At 39.4% G+C, this 24,321-nt stretch overlaps 1 protein-coding gene across 34 annotated transcripts in view; it reads right to left on the bottom strand.

Annotated features, from left to right (window-relative positions):
• Positions 1-24,321, bottom strand: part of Clasp2 (cytoplasmic linker associated protein 2) — a 198,664-nt gene that overhangs the window by 24,868 nt on the left and 149,475 nt on the right. For 16 of the 34 annotated variants that reach the window (XM_036192030.1, XM_036192033.1, XM_036192040.1 and 13 more), the window contains 7 exons: positions 23,582-23,645; positions 14,416-14,418; positions 9,294-9,457; positions 7,234-7,312; positions 7,051-7,101; positions 2,976-3,119; positions 471-614 (listed from right to left, as the gene is read on the bottom strand). In XM_036192030.1, coding sequence (XP_036047923.1) covers positions 471-614; positions 2,976-3,119; positions 7,051-7,101; positions 7,234-7,312; positions 9,294-9,457; positions 14,416-14,418; positions 23,582-23,645 — 649 coding nt within the window. The remainder of the gene's footprint in view (positions 1-470; positions 615-2,975; positions 3,120-7,050; positions 7,102-7,233; positions 7,313-9,293; positions 9,458-14,415; positions 14,419-23,581; positions 23,646-24,321) is intronic. The other 18 variants (XM_036192038.1, XM_036192042.1, XM_036192049.1 and 15 more) reach the window with 3 other exon arrangements.

The following is a 24,321-nucleotide window of genomic DNA, read 5'->3' as shown; positions in this document are numbered from 1 at the left end:
TAAACATTTCACTGGAATGAACGCTTAGTCAGACTTTCTTCCTCAGAGACCAACAAGCCTGAAATCCTTTAGTGTGATTCTCTTCAGACTTACTAGTTGACTTAGGATGAATCACCCTTGTTGGTGCTCAAACATGAACTGGTTCATCTGAAGGGCAAAGGGCATGCATGTCCTAAAGTTCTCCAAAGCTGGCACCCCTCAGACACACTCTGCTCACATGTGTCTCTCCTTCCAAGTTGACCACTGCTAACTACTACCCCAATGGATACAAATTATAATATAAACAGGATACTTCAAGGGACTCTACTCTTCCCAAGGCAATATTTAATCTTGCTCAAAAAATATTGCCAAATGCAGATGTAAAAATCATATAGTAAAATTAATTAAGTCAACTTAATGCAAAACAAAGCAATCATTGTTAAACCAATCATAAAAGTACACAACAGCCACCTATTGTGAGTGAGAAATACCTGGGTCCCATTGCCAGTGTTTCGAAGGTGGTTGTGAAGAAGTTTAGTAGCACCATCTTGGAAAGTTTTTGGTAAAGCTCCTAGTAACATTGTGAACTCTGGGGTATTGAGTTCAAATAAAGAAATCAGCACTGACTGTGCTGCCTGAAAGAAACAGAGACACAAAAAGTAGGTGAGGTTTGGGGTTTTAGCTCAGTGGTAGAGCACTTGCCTAGCAAGTGCAAGGCCCTCGGTTCGGACCTCAGCTCAAAAAAAAAAAAAAAAAGTAGGTGAGTGCAGTTTGGCTACCTGAAGGTGGTTGGCCACTTTCTTCTTATGCTTCTGCTCAGCAGCACAAGGCTTGACCACAGGGGCATTAATGAAACCCAAGTACACATGAAAATGCCATGTGGAAAGATGTTACTTTGTATGATAATTAAAAAATAAAGGCAGCATAAGAAGGGGAAAACAACAACAAACAAAAAAAGTCTACCATCAATCAAACAAACAAAACAAACCAGAATTTTACCATGTAGTACTAGAGAGTGGCTTTGAGTCTATACAGGTGCAGGCCACTATGCTTGGCTCTGTAGGATTCTTTAACTATAATATCTAGTCTTCTTTCAAGCAGCTCATCTAAAAAGTCTACAGTCTACTATCTTAAGGTAAGTCAGGCATTTCACAAAAATTAAAACATAAAACTTACTCAGATTAGTAAGAAAATTATATAACAATTTGGAGGAGAGCTTGAAATGGTGCATGGTCACATGACCCATATCGAATGTACACACCTTGTTCCAGACCTTTTCTGATCTTATCCTATGAAAACCTCTGTGTTCTAACTTACAGAGTCTGAATATACAATAGTGGAGTGGCTAAAGTATCCTGCATTCAAGTAATGCAGCATCACAGAACACTGCCCGGGTCTGTATGTATGAGCACACTGCGTGCTGCAGTACCTGCAGATGCCAGAGGTCATCTGAGCCACTGGAATTACAATCACAGCCATTTGTGAGCAAATATTCACCAGCCCTGCTGCTTTACACTCTCCCTCTCCCTTCCTCCCTCTCCCTCCCCCTCTCCCTCTCTCTGAGGCAGAGTCTTTGTACATAGCCCTGTTTTCCTGGAACTCATTCTGTAGACTGGCTCTGCCTCACGAGTGTTGAATTAAAGATGTGGGCCACCACTGCCAGTTCTCACTATAAACTTCTATTTGCTTCAGGTTTTCTTTGCTCTTTTTGACTCATTGTCTTATGGTGGTTGATTGAATAAATGATTTAAAATGTTTCTTTTTATTATAAGCTCTGAATTAGTTGCTTTCACAAAATACCTAACAAAACATTTATTTTGGCTCACAGCTTGAGGGCACAGTTCATTCATGTGGAAAAGGCTTGGTAAGTGGGAGCATTAGACAGCTGGTCACATAGACCTGACCTTACATTCTGAGTTGTTGGGATTAAAGGTGTGGGCCAGCTTACCTTTCTATCTTCTTCATCACCATCACCATCACCATCATGTTTGAGGGTTTGTCTGCATGTCTGTCTGTGTACTGTTGAGCTTTATCATGCCATGTCTTCATTTTTCTTCACTTTAGTGTTTTTTTGTTTTTGTTTCCTGATACATGAGTCTGTGTCCATGTGTGTGCAACTGTGCACACACAAGTACACGTGCTAATGTGTGTTCAAATGTGAGGCCAAAGGTCAGGCTAGCCTCCAACTTACAGAGATCTGCTTGCCTCTGCCTCTTGAGTGCTGGGATTAAAGGTGTGCACCCCCACCCCCAACCCCAAATCTCCTTTAGTTTTTGAGACCAGGTCTCACTGAACTGGGAGCTCAACAACTGAGAAATATTAGCTGGCCACTGAGTCCTAGCAAGTACCTTGTATCTGCTTCTTCCTAGCTTTGAGATTACAGGGATGTGCTGGTTTTTTAAAAATAACGTAGATGCTAGGAATACAAACTCAAGTTCTTGTGCTTGCAGGGCAAGCCCTTTAGCCTTGGAGCCATTTCCCTAGCACAAATGACACATATTTTTGAGTATATAGAAAATGCTAGCCATAAGTCCTTGGCAGAAACAATGAAAATATTTACATGTACTAAAGGATATGTAAAGCTCAGTCACGCTGGGCTTGGTGATCTATGCCAGCATTCTTGGCACTTGACAGGTGGAGGCAACAGGACCAAGAGTTCAAGGTCATCTACCACAGAGTGAGTTCTAATTAGCCTAGGCAATCAAAGACTGTCTCAAAAATCCATAACTCAAGGACACGAGAAGCAAGACAGACATTAACTCTAAGAACAGAACTTCTTTAAGAAGGAAGCAGCAGCAAACCGCTTGGTATAGGAGAAATTGCAAAAACCCACAAGTGGTAAATCTCCACATTACCAAGAATTGATTCTTCAGTATAATAAAAAGCTCAGGGGACGCCAAGTCTTCATTTATGGTGAAATATAAATCATGCCTGGATCTAAGAAAAGATGAGTTAAAAACCACCCAAAGTTATCTCCTGATCACACTCAAACACACCTTTCGAACATCAGAACTTTTGGGCTCTGTCGTCCAAGTGATGACCCGAGACACTGCCAGGCGAGTCTCACTGGAATTTATAAAATCTCCTGGATCCATCTGCTTGGCCAGAGTTTCTATGTACTTAAGGATAGCAACCTTCACCTGCAGAGGAAAGCACAATGAGAGAGGGTCAGTGAGACGGACCCTCTGAGACACTGGGCAATGCATCAGAAATAATCACCATTAGTTTCTGCCAAGTGAAGCAGAAACCTCAACAGACCTCAAATGAATAACACAGCTACTCACCCACCTGATGTGAGGTGAGGATTCTGTTTTCATATGTATTAGAACTTTGAACACTCCATTCCCAGAGCATAAACAACTGCTGAAGATTTTTAAATAAACTGTAAACCACCCCTAGGAATGTGCTTTCTGAGTGTATAGGTGGCTAGTTTTACACAATCATTTCTTTTTGGGAATATAGCCAAAGCATTACATGATAGGATATTACAAGACAAGCCTGTAATCACAGTGGGTAATGCAACTGTCTATTTATATTTAAGACAGGGCCTCTAGCCCAGGGTGGCCTCAAATGCATTGTGTAGCTGAGAATGGCCTTAACATTCTCTGGTTCTCCTACCTCTACCTCCTGAGTATGGTTTATAAGGTGCTGGGTATAGAACCCAGGATTTGGTGCAGGCTAGCCAAGTACTCTGCAGCTGAGCTACATCCCCAGCTCTCCAAATTAACTCTTTCATGTAAGGTGAATGAAAGGCAGCTTTGGAGTGAGAAATGGAGCTATTTCTAAGGCATACATACTTCTTTCTAGACTCAGCCATTTTAAATTTTTCTAATGAGCAATTATTAAATTATATCTTTTCTATCCAGTATGCTAGTGGAAATAAACAGCCTGAAAATTATTGTTTCTGGCCACATATTCCAACATTGTATAATTTTGAAACGATGGTTCCTTCAGGCTGCGGTTGTTTATTTTATTTGATTATCTTTATGGATTATTCTTATGTATATGAGCATTTGCCTCCATGTCTGTGTGCCATATGCACACCTGGTGCCCATGGAGGTCAAAAGACTATCAGATCCCTTGGAACTGTAACTGTAGAGGTTGTGTGCTGACCTGTGGGTGCTGGGAACTGAGCCCAGGTCCTTTCCAAGAGCACTAAGTACTTTTCACCACTGACTCACTTCTCCAGCCTCTGGGGTCCTTTATTTTTGTTGCTGTTGTTGTTGTTGTTATTATTATTATTATTATTGGATCAAATCTACAGCCTTGCAGATATCAGGTAACTACTCTGGCCCCCAAAAGATCTTTGAAAAAATTTTTTATTTTGCAATGTGTGTTGTATGTGTGTTCACATTTGGGGGTATGTTCGTGCGTGAGCATGTAGAAGCCAGAGGTTGACACTGAATGTCTGCCTCACTCACTCTCCACTGCCATACTGAAGTGGGATCTCTTTGCTGATTTGAGTAGTCTAGCTAGCCAGCCTGCCCCAGGTATCCTTTATGCCTACCAATTGACGACTGGGAAACAGTTGTGTGCTACCATGCCTACCTGTAGTTTTGCTTTTTTCTCCCTTTCGTTTTTTGAGACAAAGTCTTAGTATGTACCCCTAGTTGGCTTGGAACTCTGTAGACCAGGCTGGGTTTGAACTCATAGAGATCCATTTACCTCTGCCTCCCACGTGCTGGGGTTAAAGGCATTTACAGCCATGCAATGCAAATAATGCAGTTTAAAAAGGTTTTCACAAAATAGGTGTGTTAACTACAATAAGCAAGTAACCACAGAAACACATAATCATTGAAACACTTCCATTTTAGTAGGACATTTCACAAAGTCATGCAGTCTACAACTAATGATGCAACTATACATTCCACTTCAAATAACAAAACAATATAGTTGGCAAAGGTATTTGTAATCTTTCAGTGTATGTGTCAAGCTGGAAAAGTATTGGGGGGGAACCCCACATGTATTTAACAAATGCCAGTAATTCAATAAAAATACTTTCTATGCTATTTAGTCCACTACTACCACTTTCTTTCAAAAAGACTGATTTGCTACTTTAACTTATTGTTAGTTTTACATTTATTATTATTTGGAGACAGAGTCTCTCTATGTAGTCCTGGCTGTTTTGGATCTTGCTATGTAGACCAGGCTGACCTCCAACTCACAGAGATCCCCTACCTCTGCCTCCCCTTGGAGCTGAAATTACAGGTGTTTTGCAGAATGCCCAGCTAGTTACTGGGTGCTGAGGTCCAAGTTCTGGTTGTCTTGTTTGAAGACAACTACTCCGAACCACTCAGCCATCTTTCCAGCTTATGAAATTTTTGTTATTTAAAAAAACGTTTTATCTACATGTATGTGTGTGGGTCTGTGTGTGTGTGTGTATGCCAAGTATGAGCAGGTATCAGAAGAGGCCAGTGAACCCCTAAATTGGGGTTATAGTCATTTGTTAGCTGCCTCATTTGGATGCTGGGGGCCGAGCTCCAGTCTTCTGAATGTAGGTGCTGAGCCGTCTCTTCAGAATCCCCATCCTGACTAAGTTCTTTACATTTAATCCTGTCAGCCACCTACAAGCTGTTCTTACCTGGGTATGAAGTATAACACCAAAATTTCTGTTGTCCAAACTATAAGAAAGATGTCTCCTTTTAGCTTTGCTACTGACTGTACTTATACTTACATAGAACACAGAAGAGCCGCTTTGATTGCATGTCCACCCCACAGGAAGCTGGTTTTTACTTCATCTGCTTGCCACATCCCTGTTCCATTACTTGTCTTTCATTTTAGGTCTTCAGCAACTTTATTCTTCCCTAACATCACCTGTCTCTTTTGGGATTTGTGAGTCGTGGCTTCATAGCTTATGCTAACCTAAGAGCCCTCTGTAGCCCATACTGACAAATCACTGGTTATCTACCTGCCTCAGCATCCCATGTGGTGGGATCACAGGCCTGTACCACTAGAGTGACTCATGTTTCTGGAGATGGCTTTAGGCTTCATTTGTACAGGCACACCAAGTATCTTCACTTATAGCTGCAACAGCTACTGAGTATCTACCACATAATGATATCATCTTGATCATCATTTAGTTTGCCAAGCATTATAAGTAATAATGATAAGAACTTCCAAGTTTTCTATTCTCAGGAATGTCTTGGCTATAGTATGAGCTACAATGGGTGTTAACATAGAATAAATCCTTCTGCAGGTAACTTTTCAAAATAAAAAGAGAGAGGCCCTTTTTACCTAGTGGCGCTGAGAAAATGACATTACAGTGAGTGTAAGTCAACCCTATTAGAAACATAAGTGTGATTCTGAGGCACAACTGCATTCCGAGATGTAACGGGAAAATCCATCTTGGGTAGTTAGGCATACATTTGTGCAGAACAGAGCAGAAAGTACAAGACTTATATAAGCAGTATGCTTCTTCTTTCCCCTACTTAATATCAATGGCTACAGCTCAGGAAAAACAAGCTCTATTTCAGCCACAAACCATTTTATTTCTTATGTTAAACTTAATAATTTTAAATCACAAATTAGAATCTATCTACTTTTCACACAACTGGAAAATATGTCCAGATGGAAATTGAGAAAGTTAGACTTGATACAAACTTCATGCTTGTTTCAGAAATCTCACATAGCAGAAAATGTTATTTCAGATAGGGAGAATCAATTGAGATGAAAGTATCCTTTCTTTACTAAAATATCCTTTCTTTACTAAAATAAGCAGCCAGACAATGCTATGCTTTCCCCTCAAAATACTTATAAGACTCAAAACTACAACTAAGAAAAAAAAGTATTGAGAAATCACAAACATAAAATTAAATAAGATTTTACAAAGTTACTGCATTGCCAGCTTAGGGTTAGACAGCCATACTTTGTGATACTTCTAAAATGTGTTTACACAGAAAGCTTTTCCAAAGTTAGGTAAAGCCTCTGGAGAACATTTGAAATCAAGTACGTGCATGCATAAAAAGCTTAGGAAGGTGAGTAGTTAAATACAGATGCATAAAACATCATCTGAAACAGTGCAGAGGATTATGAAAAGAAATAATGCAGCTAAAATAAAAACAAAAGAAAAACCTTTGAGCTCCAAAAACAGTGAAGCTGGTCCCGGAGTGCTGGCTTGACTGTCTGAAAGTTTATAAAAATAAAACCCATTGATTGAGCAGCTTCTCGTGTGACAAAAATACAAATATTACCCTAACTTTATTAATAAAGTATGACAATTTCTTGTAATGGTTTCAGAAGAAATCAAAATTTTACCTTCAAACTTGGTGTTTGGGTCTGGTCAACTGTAAATCTCATTAGGATATTAAACTGAAGATCATTTGGAAAGGATTCTCTGAGAAAAGAACAAAGAAAAGACAAAGTTAAAAAACAAAGTAAGTGAGGCTGGAGAAATGGCCGAGAGGTTAAGAGTGCTGGTTGCTCTTCCAGAGGTCCTGAGTTCAATTCCTAGCACCCACAAGGTGGCTCACATCCATCTGTAGTGAGATCTGATGTCCTCTTGTGGCATGCAGGCCGACATGAAGGCAGAACACTATATACATACTAAATAAAAAAATCTTAAAAAAGCAAGCAACCAACCTCCCCCAAATTAAGTTGACAAGTATATATTTTAACCAATTCCAGAGCAAAAGCCTATACTTAATATCCAAATATCATGCCACCCACTAAGTATGTATAAATTGATAGTTGAAATGGTACAGTCTATTAAGCGCAGTATAAGAATAAAGGAATTTGAACTTATAGGCAGTAAAAGATGAAGAAACCAAAACTAGGCTAAGTGTATCTTGTTTGTCACAATTATACATTTAATTAGAAAAATGTAGTCAGTAAAAGTTCAAACTTCTGGGCCTGGAGAGATGACTCAGTGGTTAAAAGCACATAGACTTCTCTTATAGCAGAACTGAGTTTGGTTCTTAGCACCTACATGGGCAGCTCACAACCACCTCTAACTCCAGCTCCACAAGATCTGATGCCCTCTTCTGGCCTCCTCATTCCAACTGAGTGTGGCGACACACATCTTTAATTTCAATACTCTGGAGGAAGAGGTGGGCAGATCTCTGTGAATTTGAGGCCAACCTGGTTTACAAACCGAGTTACAGGCCAGTCAGAGCTACACCCTGTCTAAAAAACAAAACAAAACAAAACAAAAACAAAAACAACAACAACAACAACAAAAAAAAAAACCTGAATTCCAGACTCATTTCATCTTAGTATATGGGTGTGTGAAATAAGTCACTTCAACAATAAAATCAAGGAGGTAGAAACCTACCATTGGCTTAAAGCCTTCTGGAAGATTATCGAATGGCATGATAAAATATTCTTTAAGACAGGAATTGTTTTTAATTTCACTTAAAATCAAATTAAACTTTAATTCAATTTACACATACATTTACAGTTGTTTTTTACCAAAAAGTCTAGACATGACTGTACATTAAAATTTTTTCTTTAGTTGGGCATGGTGGCACATGCCTTTAGTCCCAGCCCTCAGGAGGCAGAGACAGGTGGATTCTGTGAGTTTAAAGTCCAGTCAGGTTTACAGAGTTTTAGGACAGCCAAGGCTACATAGAGAAACCCTGTCTCAAAACAAGCAAACAAAAAACAAACAAAACAACCCCTAACCAGCAAAGTAACCAAAGCAAACAACGTTTTTTATTTGTATTTATTTATATGTGTGTGTGTGTGTGTGGGGGGGGTACATGTGTGTGCTATGGTGCACTTGTGGGAGTTGGTTCTCTCCCTGTGGGCTGAGTGATCAAACTCAGGTTGCAGGGCTTGATAGCCTACTCTGGTCTTGAACTCCTGATCCTTCTGTCTCCACCATGCTGGGATTATAGGTGAGTAGCACCATGCCTGCCCCCATATATATGTTTAAACACGTTTATTTTATTTTTACTTTTAAGACTGGGTCTCACCACATAGCCACTTAGTTCTGGTTATCCTATATAGACCAGGAAGGCTTCAAATTCAGAGATCAGCTTCCCCCTGCCTCTCAAGTGCTGGGATTAAAGACATGCACCACCAGGCTCAACTCTCTAGCTATATTTTTATTGTTATTGTTTTGAGACATGCTTCTGTAGCGAAGGCTAGCCCTAAACTCACTACGTAGCAGAAGATGACCTTGAAGTCTTGATTGCCCTGCCTCTGCCAAGGGCTGGGATGACATGCATGCACCACCTGGTCAGTTTAGTTATAGTATACTTAAGACATGTTAACAGCTTCAAGTACTCAAACCAGTATCAATAATACTTGAATATAGGAATTAAATAGTCATGATTATCACTAGGTAAACTTGAAATACATGCAGAAATAATTACCTTGTAACATCAAGGGCTTTCTGAACTTTTGCCTGAACAGAACCAAGCAAATCAGCACCCATTTTTTTCAGCAGCTGTGTCAGCAGTACAAACAACCAATCTTGAAGATCATCTTTGTGGACTTGTATGAAATCTACCAGAGTCTCCAAAAACATGCTGAACACCTGTAGTTGATAAAGGGGAGAAGTGGGAAGAAGAAAGAGGAAATATTGACCTCTATGCTCAACTCAAAACAGAAATAGATGGGGAAAAAGGAACCTGAGGCACAGCGATTGGCAGCCAAGCAGAAAAAAAAAAAAATCGCTCTTGCTTTTCACTGGATTCTGTGATACAAGAGTGCATCTGCTCTGTTATCCAACTTCTGCAGAAGTCTGACAGTTAGCTAGTCCATGCAGCATCACTTGGTAAAGAAACTGCCCATAATGGCTGGCACACCTAATGTTTTCTGCATTGCCATGGCTTAAGCTAGTTAAACTGAGACTCCTCTCCTAAGAAACGGAGGCGGTGCTATGTGTAGTTTCGAGGACACTCAGCTTTTTAAAAATATTAGGTGAATTAGAAAATTATTGTATTCATAGTCACCATACAGTAGTAACTGTATCTACAATAATGTGCTGATTAAAAAACCCTCAGGTTTCACAAAATGACAAATTTCATACTTTTTGGTATAAGATTTATTATTTATTAAAACTGCCTCAAAAGTAATTTTTAATTGTCTATGGTAACTAAAAGCATCTCTATAATAAAATTGAGAATAAAAGTATGTATTTAAATTTTAAATTTTTAAAAATGTTCTTGTGTTGGTAGGATTTATTTATTTATTCATTTAGGATTTTTGAGACAAGGTTACTCTATGTAGTCCTGGCTGTCCTGGAAACCACTCTGTAGACCAGCTTGGACTCGAACTCAAAGGCATCCTGCATCTGCCGCCCAAGTGCTAGGATTAAAGGTGTGCACCACCATACCCAGCTTATGTTGGTGAGTTTTATACTTGGTTCCAAGATTAAATATACCAATGTGAAAGACTGTATAATGTGAAAACAAATCTTAAGAGAAAGAGAAAACTAATACTCATATGTGATGTCTCATTAAAATATTTTGGAAAAGCGGCCCTTGATAAGGTTTTGGTTCCTTGCAAGAAATCAGTAGTGGAATTTCTAAGTAAAAGTGCCCATTGAAGACAGAAGACATCAGATCCCTGATATGGAGTTACAGATGGTTGTGAGCTGCCTGATGTTAAGTGATGGGAATGGAACCCAGGTTCTCTTGAAGGATAGCCAGTGCTCTTAACTGCTAAGCCATCTTTCTAGCCAGCCCTCTTTGTTATTTTGAGATGCATCTCTTGTAGCCAAGATTGGCTTTGAACTTCTGATGATTACAGGTGTGAACCATCTCCCCTAGCTGATGTGGTGCCGGGGACTGAAGCCAGGGCTCTATGGACTTTACCAACTGAGCTTCATCTCCTGCTCCATTTGAAAAAAATCTTCGATAATCTCAAAAGTAACTTTGCTAATTTGAAACTGTTTCATTTTCAATATTTCTGGGGTGTCCTTTATGCAGTTGTAATGCATTTTTGTTAGCAAAGAAGTTTCTTCTACTTAGAATTAGAGCTAAGCTTTAACATTTGAAGCTTTGTTAAAAAGAAAGAAAAATCTACCTTAGTTATTTTCTTAAGATGGTGTGCACTTGTGAAAATTTGTATTTGAAGTCTCCAGTGCTTTCTGCTCTCAAGGTGGTAACTACTCATTTATAGTGCAGATCCCCGTAACTGCTATCCCAACTAAATCCCCAAAACTTGGTTTCAAAGCTGGTTGAGTGCTTAAACTCTTCTGGACTTCCTCCTCTGGGCCTAGAAGATTGTGAAAAGAATTTTGATAGACCTAGTCTCTGTGGCAACTGCATGTATCTAACCTGGTACCTGCTCTTCCTGGTTACGTGACAGGTCTGTTTGGCGGCATATTAGAGCTGGTTTTATCTCCCTCGATAAGTCACATGTTAGGAGAATCAGGGGTTGGTGGGAGGTGACTAAGTTTTCAGAGGGTGCTTCGAGGGTGCTGGGTAATGGTCACCCGAGACCAGCCGGAGCAGCATTACAGAATCCACACAATCCAGGCAGGGCTCCTTTCTCTCCTGGAGCTGCTTCTCTAGCTCCCGACTGGTTCTTTTCGAGTCGTCTTTACTCTTGTTTCAACTGTTTCCTAGTCTCTGAGCAGGCCAACTGTAAACTTTTCCAAATGAACACCTGACCTGAAAATCCTAAGACATTTGGAAAGCCTAAGAATTTCATGTTCCACAGTGTGTCCATGGTGGTTTCATTGTTAGCTGTGTTGTGGCCACACTATTACTACGTAGTTTCACTTGGCACTGCCTCTCATGAAAATCGGACTTCCTCTACACTTCATGTTCTAATGAGCCTCCCTAAGGAAGACTGGGTTTTACTCCTTCCAAAGGCCAATCCTCCTGCTCCTTACCTTGTTTTGTTCTGAGGTGTTTCTGCTACTTGACTCCCTACCGGACCCTCTGCTGACCCTGAGATCTTCAGTTCAGTATGACTGGGCTTTCTCTAAGTTGATGCTGCGTTCTTGAATCTCCCTTTCCCTCTTCTTGTCAGAAACTTTCCTACTGCATCTCAATGCCTTTACCTAACTGTCTCTTCAACAGCAGTGTGGCCTCCTTCATTGGGCCCCAGTCTCTCAGGAACATCTCTCTTTGGCCTTCCCAAAGTCTGCTTACTGAATCACTTCTGTAGGTACAAAGCCCTCTGACCATCAAGCCTGACTTTATTTCCTGTACACCAGGATCACCAAATCATTTCAGTAACAGGCCAGATAATAAATGCCTGAGGCTTTACAAGCCATGGGTCTGGCAACTACACACAGCCCTGTCAATGTACCATGGCCATAGACATACAATTAGTACAACTGTGTTTCAAAAACAATTGTACTTACAAAACCAGACCCTGGGCAGACTCAGCCTTCAGGCTGTTTGTCAACTCATGCTTCTTTCTTACTTAACATCACTGGAATGTCACTTTGATAAAAATAAAATCCTGACATAGTCCCAGTTAGTGGGAATTGTCAACCCTTAGTTCTCCACCTCTACAAAGTGGCCTTGGAGCATCTGGTAACGTGAACTCTGTCTCCCTTTTCATACATATTTCATAAAACTTCCAATTTCTTACAATTCTCCCATCTTCTACCCCTTATACACAGCATGTGAATCCCCACAAAGTTTATCAAAAGTTGCCTTTAGATCATAGCCACACCTTCTTCCTACCAGAAATGTTTTCTTATATGTTTGAGACAGGGTACTACTACATATCCTTGGCCGGCTGGGAACTCACTATGTAGATGAGGGTGACCTTGAACTCACCAGAAAGCCATTTGCTTTTGCCTCCCAAGTACTGGGATTAAAGGCATGTGCCACCACCTATTTGGAACTTGTAATGTGACTAGCTATGCATGCTACTACTTAAGCTTTTCTCAAATTTTGTTATCACTCTACCCAGAATATTTATGTGTATTTTATTTTTGAGATAGGGTCTCACTATGTGTTCCAGGATGACTTTGAACTCATGATAATTTTGATTCAACCTATTTAGTGTTAGGATTACAGGCAAGTATTGCTAGGCCCACCCACCCCAAGGCTCTTTCATCTGATTGTATGTTTACAAGGAGTACACATGTATATATCTGTATTTAAAGGCCAGAGGTCAATCTTGGGTGTCATTTTTTAGGTGTTGGCCACTTTACTTTTGAGACAGAGTCTCTAGCCTGGAGCCTACCAAACAGGCTAGGCTGTCTGGCTAGGAGACCTGCCTGCCTCTGTTCCTTGGCACTAAGATTGCAACTGTGCATCACATGACCCAGCTTTTTAAAAGTATGGGTTCTGGGACTGAACGCAGGCCCTTATACATGCACAGCAAGCATTTACCAACTGGGCTAACTCTCTAGCCCCAAGATGGGATTTTATTATGTAGTTCAGGATGGCCTCAACTTAATGGCAATCCTCCTGACCCAAGGTAACTGCAGAGTCTACACTCTGACTTCACCCAAAATTACAACTGTTCTTTCCTTCCAGAGACTTCTCTGAATGTCCCAGATAGAAAGTTCTTCTGGTTAGGTTAAGTAGCATAATTAAAATGCAGAGATATGACTTACAGGCTACTGCATACAGAATTGTATTATGGGAAAACATGTATTATATCCCATCACTGGCAATATTGACCACACGTATGCATAGACCCACACATATATACAAAACCACAGCTCTAATGTTGGAAATGACACACAACCTTTCCCAAGTGATTTCCCAACCACAGAGAATTCATTTCAGAAGTCACCAATATTCTTTCCTTTCCTCACCTATGAGTAAAGGAGAAATGTATATGTTAATATGATACAAGGAATAAAAATTGTATTTCACAAGTTGAAGTTTAGAATTAGTAGTTCATAATCACTGTTTACTTTTACAGAATGATATTAACAGAATATTAGAGAGTACATGGGGGGTGGTAAGGTAGAGTTTTGTATTTTCTTTTTTCCAATAATCTTTTTTTTTAAAAAAGATTTTATTTATTTACATATTTTATGCATACGAGTGTTCTATTTGCATGTATGTTTGCATGACAGTAGAGGGCACCAGATCTCATTACAGGTGGTTGTTAGGAATTGAACTCTGAACCTCTGGAAGAGCAGCCAGTGCTCTTAACCACTGCGCCATCTCTCCAGCTCCTCTTTTTTCCAATAATCTTAAAGCTTGGGAATCATTTTAAACTTCTAATGGATCAATCTGATATTTCGCAACTGGAATTATTCAGGAAAGAATCAAATATTTAGACTATTACAGTTGAGGCAGCCTCTTCTGATATAAACCTGCTTTATTTTAGGTGTGCCAGCCATCAAATTTGAAACAGAAGAACATAATCAAATTAGATCAATTAGTAGATTAAAAAGCACATCTCCAAACAGAATGACACGTTTGCGTAACGCGAATAGCATGTCGTGGATTGCAAAGGGTCCAACACTGCACGAACTCTTCAGGAGAGAAAAACAGAGAAAATGGGTTAATTCCACAGTCATGCAGTAAAGTTAGCTTTTCAACAAATATTGAACCAACTTACTCTCTATTGAGAGTTCCAACACAGGGGACAGCATGCAAAAAGGAAAAAAGAAAAAAAGAAAAACACACAAATTAGTCGCCATCAATGCAAAGTTCCTGTATGGAAGAAAAAAAAAAAAAACACTAAAGAAAATAAAAGTGACAAATGTTTTTCAAAGTTTTATGAAAAAAACTCAAAATAGTTTTAAAAACAAGAGTTAAATGAACAACACAGGAGAAGAACACATGATTTCTCTGCATGTCTCATTTATTTCCTTGTTAGGGAAATTTAAGAATCAGGAAAACAAAGTTTTTCTTCTTGCTCCCTAAAATTTCTCTCTGTGTCTGTCTGTCTGTCTGTCTGTCTCTTTCTCTCTCTCCTAGCTCTCACTATGTAGCCTTGGTGATCTTGGAACTCACTGTAGATAGGCTGGCATCGAACTCACAGCCCATTACAAATACTTTTTTGTTGTACATTCCACTGTCCATGAGGCTTAACTTTTATATAAAAAGGTAAACAGAACTTCACTTCCATTTATCAACAATGTCAACATTTGGTTCAAACCACAGTGTCTAGAATTTTTTCCCATCTTCTTCCCCTTCGTAAGTTGGATGATTTCTGTGAAGTTTTGAACAAAATTATTGTATGCAAGTAAAGACAAGTATTCCTATCACACTTCACATTCCACGGGTAATTCCACCGCCTGTTCCGAAGACTACTGAGCAGCTACCTGATCTGACTAGAATGCCTGACAGAAGACACTCAACTAGTACAGCAGTGACAGGGTGTTTTCTACAGAAGTCCAAGGCTCAAAGGCCCAACTCAAAAATGTAAGCTGCCAGTTCGTGACACACACCCCCCAGTGAAGATGGCACTTTCCAAAGAGTTCCATTATAGTTAAATGCTGAAACCACACGGCTAACTTTCAGTACATGGTATCACTTATATTAGGGAGTTGGCAGAGGGGAATAAGATGGGTCCACAACAGTAAAAATAAAAACTTGGGGGCCAAAGTGGTTCACCATGAGGACCTGAATTCTGATCCCAGCATTCATGTATCAAGCTGGGTGTGGGCGCAGGAAAATCTTCAGGGCTTGTCAGCTACCAGCTTAGCTGAAATACGCAAATTCCAAATTTAGGAAGAGGCTCTGCCTCAAAGAAATAAGCCATAGATAGATGAGGAAACCAGATATCCTCCTTGGGCATCTCTGCAAATACACATAGGTATATGAACGTGCACACAAGCATACTTGTGCGTACACACACACACACACACACACACACACACACACACAGGAAGACATATGCATAAACCACTCATATAAACACTACTCACACATAAATAAAATTGGGAAAGCAGTCTCTAAAAACACTTACTTAAAAAACATTACATTTGTTGTTCTAAAACTTCTATAGTAAGAACCATACAAGAGATCTAATCTTAAAACTTCACACATTTAAACGGAATCATCACCAGATCTTACACACTGGATATTCTTATAAGATGTTGTACAGATTACCAAGTTAAGGCACACATTGCTAACAAGCACTGCATGTAGACTAGAACTACCACCACTGTTTGCTATTATTGTGTTGTAAAGTTCTTATGTAAAACTATCAAAAATCTTTAAATGATACACTTGGTGCCTTCGTCACAGTTAGATCACTTATTCTCATACTGTATTTGCAGATTCCATGATCCGAGGATTCAACCTAACGTGGACTGAAAACATCTCAGGGAAGAAACTACCTTTGTATTGAACACATGCATACTTCGTTTTTCTTTACTCACCCTTAAACAATATCTTAGCATCTGCAGGTCCTGGAACCAACTCATGATAGACGCTGGGGAGAATGATGCATGAAATAAGGCTAACTTATCAATCTGTAGAAAGACATCAAATGATCTCCACTTGCAAACTATACTTGCCACATTATCTAAGTCCCAGGGAAAGTCCTGTATCCATTTCAACTAAAGGGGTCTTTTCTAGTCCTTCCTTTTCTGGGACGTCTCACAGCACACTAGAGCATGCCTGGCATGTTGGCTGGTCCAAATCCTTTGTCCAAACATATTAAGGAAATGTTCTGGGAGCTGAAATCAGCAATCCTAGCTGGAAAAGTATGGGCTGTTGCTTATAACCTTGTTCTTGAAGTGTCCTGTTTCTGCTTGAGTCAACAAGTAGTTTCAATCAAGTCAGACAAAAGCAAGAAAAACCTTCATTGTCAAGGCAGCTAGCTACTGTTCACAGACAGACTGAAACACTGATCTAAATTTGAAAGCACACCGGGCAACTCGCCATCCATGTCATGACACACGGTTATCGCCTAAGCGCCTTTGTGAGGGTTTTACACAGTTTCCACCCTACAATCCTGCAAAAAAACCAAACCAAACCAAACCAAACCAAACCAAACCAAACCAAAAAACCAAACCAAACCAAAAAAACCCAAACAAAACAAAACAACAACAACAACAACAACAACAACAACAACAACAAAAGCCCGAGTTATAGCTAAGACAGTCCAATCCAGAATGGAGACCTAACCCAGGCTTGAAGGAGAGGTATCATTATGCAGAGCCCTAAGGATGCAGTTTGGGAAAGAAAGAGGATTGTCCCAAATGGCACATTTCAAGCTATAAAGAAAATTGCACATCATAGTTAAGGAAGAAAGTAAAATTCAGGCTGAGAGTGAAGGAGGATGGCTAAGCTAGGTTGTCAACCTGGCTACAGATGGAATTAACTAAAACACAAGTAGCTGGGTACACCTGTGAGGGGTTTTCTTGATTAGATTACTTGAGGTCGGAAGACCTGTCCTAAGTCTGGGCACACACCTGGTGGCAGCCTATATAATGGACATGGTAGAGGGAAGCTTGTGCTTGTCCTCACCCCCCTGCTAAGTCCATCTATCCTGTTGGGGAGGCTGTCCTTCACTGGCGGTGGAATAACTGCTTCAGCTCTAACACCGACTAAAGACCAGCTGAGACATCCAGCCTCGGTGACTGAAGAACTACTGATCCTTGGCCTTTCTGTCAGAGACAACCACTGATGGACTAGCTGGACCACAGTTTGTAACCTATTCTAATAAATCCTCTTTTAATATAGAATTATTCTATTAGTTCTGTTTCTCTAGAGAATCCTGACTAATACAGGGAATATAAACAAAAATATCAGGTTTTGCTTGGACATTTCTTAAGGGTTTCAAGATGGTTGTACACCAGCATCTGTCTGCCACAGGCTTTCTGGTGGCACCACAACATATGCACCACATGCAGCATCATAACATGGCAGAAGACAGCAGAGGGCACTGGAGCGAGAAAAGGAACAGAACTCTCCCTGTTATAATAGATTTACTTCCTCACTAATGATGTTGCTTAATTCATGAGAGCAAGGTCTTCAGGCCTAATCTCCCTCCTCTTAAAGGTTTCCCCTTTTCCTTTTGGTGCTGTATATAGAACTCGGGCCTCACAAATGTAATTAATAACATGAGTGTAATTAATGTCTTGAATGTAATTCATGCCACTGAATTGTGAAGTAAAAATGGTTACAACTGCAAATATGTTCATTTAGAAAAATAAGGTAGAAGCCGGGCAGTGGTGACACATGCCTTTAATCCCAGCACTTGGGAGGCAGAGGCAGGTGGATCTCTGTGAGTTCAAGGCCAGCCAGAGAAACCCTGGCTTGAAAAACCAAAAAAAAAAAAAAAAAAGTGGAATGTAATTACCATACACTATATGTATATATGAAATTGAAGACAGTGATATTCTAAAATAGAAAGTGGTGATGGTGTCATGGGCCTATGAGGATGCTGGACTAAAGTCTATCTAATTGTGAAAACAGGCAAACTGTATACTATGGGAATTATTTGTCAATAAAGATTTTATAAAACACACAAAAAAGAGATGGTTGTACAAACTGTGGCAGCTAATTTAGGTATAGGAGGTGTGTGTGTGTGTGTGTGTGTGTGTGTGTACGTGCAATTGGTAAAAAGAGTACTTTGAATTAGCAGTGAGATCAGAGAGACATTCAGAGGCAGAATTAAAAGTAATATTTTTACAGTAATGCAAATTCCTAAGTTGAGTAGTCAAATGGTGGTAGTCTAATATAGTGAGATCATGAAGCACAAGAAACAGAGTCTGTCCTTTGTCTCTCAGGATTCTGCACCTGTGCTTTAACCAACCATATGCTGGAAATATTTGGAAAAAACTTTGCATTTATAACTTTGCACATTTCCCCTATAATTTTCTAAATAATACAATTTTACAATCAGTTACAATGTATTTACATTAAGTGGTATGTGGTGGCCCACACCTTTAATCTCAATAACCAAGAAGCAGAGGCAGGAGGATCTCTGTGAGTTCTGAGTTCAAGGCCAGATTGGTTTATAGAAGAGTTCCAGGCCAGTTAGTCTACATAGGAAGACAACACACACACAAATTAAATAATAAACAAAGCATAATGTGGAAGGAGGATCTATGTACAACATTCTACCAGCAACATCAATAAAACAGGCAGAAAAAGGATGGGAGAGCAAGAGTAGAAGAAATGGGCACAAGGGAGTGAGGGATTCAGTATGGAAGAAAATACTATTTTTCCTATCCTACCCATTCATGAAATGACAGAAAAAGTACCTCCAAATACAAATAGGTTCAAAATGAATTTGAATAACACAAAAACAGGGTCAAACATTAAGCAGGAATTTGCAAGAGATTCCTGAAAAGCCAAGTAGATGAGACCATATAGCACAGTGGTTCTCAACCTATGGGTTCTAACCCTTTTGAGGAGTCACCTAAGACCATGAGAAAACAGATATTTACATTATGATTCATAACAGTAACAAAATTACAGTTATGAAGTAGAAATGAAAATAATTTTATGGTTGAGGGTCACCACAACATGAGGAGCTGTGTTAAAGGATTGCAACATTAGGGAGGTTGAAGACTACTGATACAGCAAGAGGCAGGGGAGACATGTTTGTATGAAACAACAGTTTCAAGGTGAGAGCTTCTTCTATTTCAGCAGCAAGGAAGATGGTCAGAGGCAGGAAATATGGTTCCTGCTTGAGGGCTGACATCTATGCAGAGAGAGGTGGGGAGATAAATGTGGTTGGGGTTTTTAGAAGACAGAATGATATAAGAACTAAGAAGAGGAGAATTATGAGGCACCACTGAGTACTGAGAGAAGAATATGGGCCAGATGTGGAGACAGCAGGACATAGGACTGTGTAATTTCACCCTCTAGAGGGGTAGTGGTGCTACATTTCCCCCTTCAAGACTCCTAACCTTCAGTCAGTTAGCCGTCTTGATCTCCAGCCCCTGGAGAGATGGCTCAGTACTTTAAGAGCACTCACTATAAAGTGGGCCTGGTGGTGCACCCTTTAATCCAAGCACTTGAGATAGAGGCAGAAGCAGGGGCCAACCAAGGCTACACTGTGAGATCCTATCTCAAGAAACAAACAACAAAACCCCAACACCACCACCACTATCACCAAAGCATTGGCTGCTCTTCTAGAAGACCCATGTTCAATTTCCACCACACACATGGTAGTTTCAGAGCTCTTTTGGCACCAGGCTTGCACATGCAGACATGTAGGCCAAACACTCATACATATGAAATAAAATAAAATAATTATAAATATTTTTACAGAAAAGATGGTGTCAAAAAAAAGGAGGGATCCTAGACACTCTATAGATATATTGAAAGGGAGAGGCATATCTATTATTTTAGTAATATGATGACATAATTAATAAAAAAACCCACAAATTAAATCCCAGTATTTTTAACTCAGCACAATGTCGTTATATGTCCAATTTATTCTGAATGAATTACTTTACTAGCAGAGCTAATATAAAATCATCAAACAAAAATAAAAACCTTCTTCTGGGTGGTGATGGTGCATGGCCTTTAATCCCAGCACAGAGGCAGCCTGATTTCTGTGAGTTCAAGGCCAGCCTGGCATACAGAGTGAATTCCAGGACAGCTAGGGATATACATAGATATCCCATCTCAAAAAACTTTAAAACAAACAAACAAAACCCAAAAAACCTTCTTATTATATTTGTATTTACTCAAATGACTTCAAAACAAAAGAAACTATCCTTACAAAGTGAAGGCAGATGGATCTTTGAGAATTCTATGTTGGAGATAGAATTGGTTCAGTGGCTAAAAGCACTTATTGCTCTTGCAGAGGAACTGGGTTCAATTCCCAGTATCCACATGGAGGCTCATAACCACCTGTAATGGTAGCTCCAGGGTATTTGACACCTTCTGAACTCAGTGATCACTAGGCACACCCCTGGTGCATACACATGCATGCAGGCAAACAACACTCATACACATAAAATAATAAACTGATTTAAAAAAGAGAGAATTCTATATTATTATAAAATCCTAAGACAAAAGCCCACAGGTGACCCTTCCAATCAATTCTAGGGGTGTGGAGCCAGTTCTGAACATTATGATCAGTTCACTTCTCTAACCAGTGTCAGACTCGGCTCTTCTCTTTGAATTTTAAAACAATTATGATTACTTATTTCTTTATTTGTACATGGGGGTTAGTTACATGACACAGGTCACATGTGGCGATCATAGGATAATAGAAAGTCATTTTTTTTTTTCCTTTTGTCATTTGGGTCCTAGGAATCAAATTCAGATTGTCAGGCTTGGCAGTAAGCACATTTAGTTAATGAGACCTACCTATTTGGTCATTTAAAAAAATATTTCTCTTTATCACTGCAAAGATCCTAGCAATGATATTAAAATTGAAATTGTATTACTGTCAAAGGAAGAGCCACAAATTATAACCCTAAGAAATAAATTGGCCTTGGTAGTAGCAACATTATAATTCTATCATTTTTGAAGATGTCTAACAATTGTATTTTCAAAGTTGAATATCCTATAAATAAAAATGTTGCTTAATAAGAACAAAGGTACATGCGGGAAATGGTCTCATTCTTTGGCTTATATTGTCAATTGAAATGATCAAAATTTAATGTTTACGATGTACAGAAATGTTTCCATTCACAAGGTAAGCACTATAGAAGTCATTAGTGGTAGCAACAGTAATATCGAAATGGTGTGGCGGTTTGAATAAGAATGACCCCCATAGGCTCATATATTTGAATGCTTGGTCACCAGGAAGTGGAACTCTTTGAAAAGATTAGAAAGAGTAGGAGTTGTGTCCCTGTTGGAGGAAGTATGTCACAGGGTGGGCTTAAAGGTGTCAAAGGCCCATGCCAGGCTTCCACACGTGAAAATACTGACAGTGTGGAGAGAATGTCCAATGCATTTTTCTCCCTCCAGATGTTTACAGTCTAAGATTGCTCCCCTAACAGAGATTACTTCTACCAAGATCAGCTCAGTTGGCCTCCCTGTTGTTCACTGTACGCAATGGCCCCATCTCCCTGTTGAGCTGTATGTATATAGTAAGCACACTGAGCTTGCTTCCAGGGCAGCTTTTCCTATCTGAGAGCCCAGCTCATCTGGTCCTAACTTCCCTGTACTTTTGTCTATCCATCTGCAATTTCTTCATTTCCTAGTCACCACTAGTTTTGAGTTCTGGTACTCACGTTGTGCAAGGCTACAGCACATTTACAATGGTGTGTGTCAGGGAAGCCAACATTTTACAGAACACACGATGACTTTACATACTTCATTAAACACATATTTTTGAGACAAGGTCTCATATAGCCCAGATTGGCCTTAAATTCACTATGTAGCTGATCTTGGTCTTGAACTTAAGATCTTCTTGCCTTCATCTCCCAAGTACTGGGATTACAAGTATGTGTCACTAAGCCCAGGTCTAAAGATATTTGATGAACATTAAAAAGTGAAAATATTCAGAAGCTTTTATGTATTTTTCCAATGTGTGAAGAATTTCTCTCATGGTTCAAATATTACTTTATGGTTTTTGTTAAGAGCAAATTTTCTACAATATTTTTCTTTAAGATGAGAATGGTTACATTAATGCTGTAATTATCACAGAAGAAAGCTGAAAAGAATGTTAGAAACATTTGCAACTTATTCCAATTACATCCTTTACAAACAGCAAAAAGTTCTGTTGTATGTGTGTGTATGTACACATACATGTTTGTGTAAGAGCCTGTATATGCATGTGTATGAGCATGTATGTGGAGGCCAGTGGCTAACCTCAGGTGTTGTTTTCAAGGACCATTCACCTGTTTATTAGACAACATCTCTCACTGGCAGGCCTGGCACTCACCATGTAGGCTAGCTGACTGGCCAGTTAGCCACAGGGATCTTCCTGGATACAATTCACCATTCACTCTAGTGTTGAGATCACAAGAGTGGACCACCAGAGCTGAAACTTTTTCTACTTTTCTTTTCTTTTATCTAAGATTTATTTTTATTATTTTAACTTGTGTGTGTGTGTGTGTGTGTACGTGTACATGTGTGTACGTGTGCACACACTTGTGCATACAAAGGCGTCCAAGCCCCTGCAGCTGGAGTTACAGAGGGTTGTGAGACACCTGATGTGGATACTGGGAACTGAATTTGGGTCCTCTGTAAGAGCAGCAGGTGCTCTTAACCACTCAGCTGTTTCTCCAGTCCCAGAGCTGACATTTTATTTTATTTATTTTTAAAAGTTTTTTGGTTTTCCAAGAGTTTCTATATGTAACAGCTCTGGTTTGTCCTGGCACTCACTCTGTAGACCAGGCTGGCCTTGAACTCAGAGATCAGCGTGCTGTTGTCTCCCAAGTGCTGAGATTAAAGGCGTGTGACACCACTGCCAGTTTCAAACCTCTGTTTCTAGTGGTAAAAATTCAGATCCCACCAAGCAACCATCCAGCCTGCATAGCATTCTTAGTCTGAATGGTAAGAGACTGTAACTGCACCCCCTCCCCCAAATCTTCCTTTGGAGAAGCTTCAATGAATGGATACAAAGAACTGAAATTATGTTTAAAATATCACTACCATGACTTATAGTTTCCTTCTATAACTTTATTTTTAATTTAATTTAATTTATTTATTTATTATGTATACAGAAGAGGGTGCCAGATCTTATTACAGATGGTTGTGAGCCACCATGTGGGTGCTGGGAATTGAACTCAGGACCTCTGGAAGAGCAGTCAGTGCTCTTAACCTCTGAGCCATCTCTCCAGCATTCTATCACTTTATTACTTTTTTTGGATACCCCATAGGAATAAATATTATTAAATACTACAACATACCTTGCCATGAGGATCAGCAAACATTCTTGTGAAAATTTCACATAATCTTTTCAGTTCAACTCGACTGCCAAAAATAAAAAGTAAAAAAGGCTGTTTAATATCTTGCTATAGGGTGAAGTCATTATTCAATAGTAAGCCCACAAATAATTAAATTTACTACTAATGACAACAAAAAGGTTATACTAATTATTCCTCAAAATTGAGAAATTTGTGGATTTATCAGCCAAGATGAATGTACAGCTGTGAAATGTAGTACAAACTCTGCTGCCACCCACACTACTTATGAGGATGGCAATGAGGGAAGAACGACATTTCATCAGCAGAATGTGTAAGGAAACAAACTGTGTGAGGGGACCCACGCAAGAATTTTATTAAATGTTACAATGTTTTCATAAGTTCTACTTTTTACCAAACTGCCCATGCTTTTCCATTTAAAATGACATGTTGCACCTAATACTCTAGGTATTATGATTTACTGCACTGAGTCATGACATGTGGTATGTGTACCTTAAAATATCTTAGGAAGCACAAAAATAAACATTTAAAGTATGCATTTCTAAAACATTTAAAAATGTACAAATAGAAAGTATAAACAATATCAATATTACTGTCATCAAGTGAGAAAACAACTTTCTACATTTATATCACACTAACACCAAAATCTGAATTATCCAAATCTGATTTTTTGGGGGACAGCGTCTCCCTGGCTGGCCTTGAAGTCACTATGTAGACCAATCTGG

This window comes from Onychomys torridus, chromosome 7, assembly GCF_903995425.1.
Source record: "Onychomys torridus chromosome 7, mOncTor1.1, whole genome shotgun sequence".
NCBI classification, from domain to species: Eukaryota; Metazoa; Chordata; class Mammalia; order Rodentia; family Cricetidae; genus Onychomys; species Onychomys torridus.
Note: the sequence above shows the minus strand (reverse complement) of the source record. Positions and strands in the feature narration are given on the sequence as shown.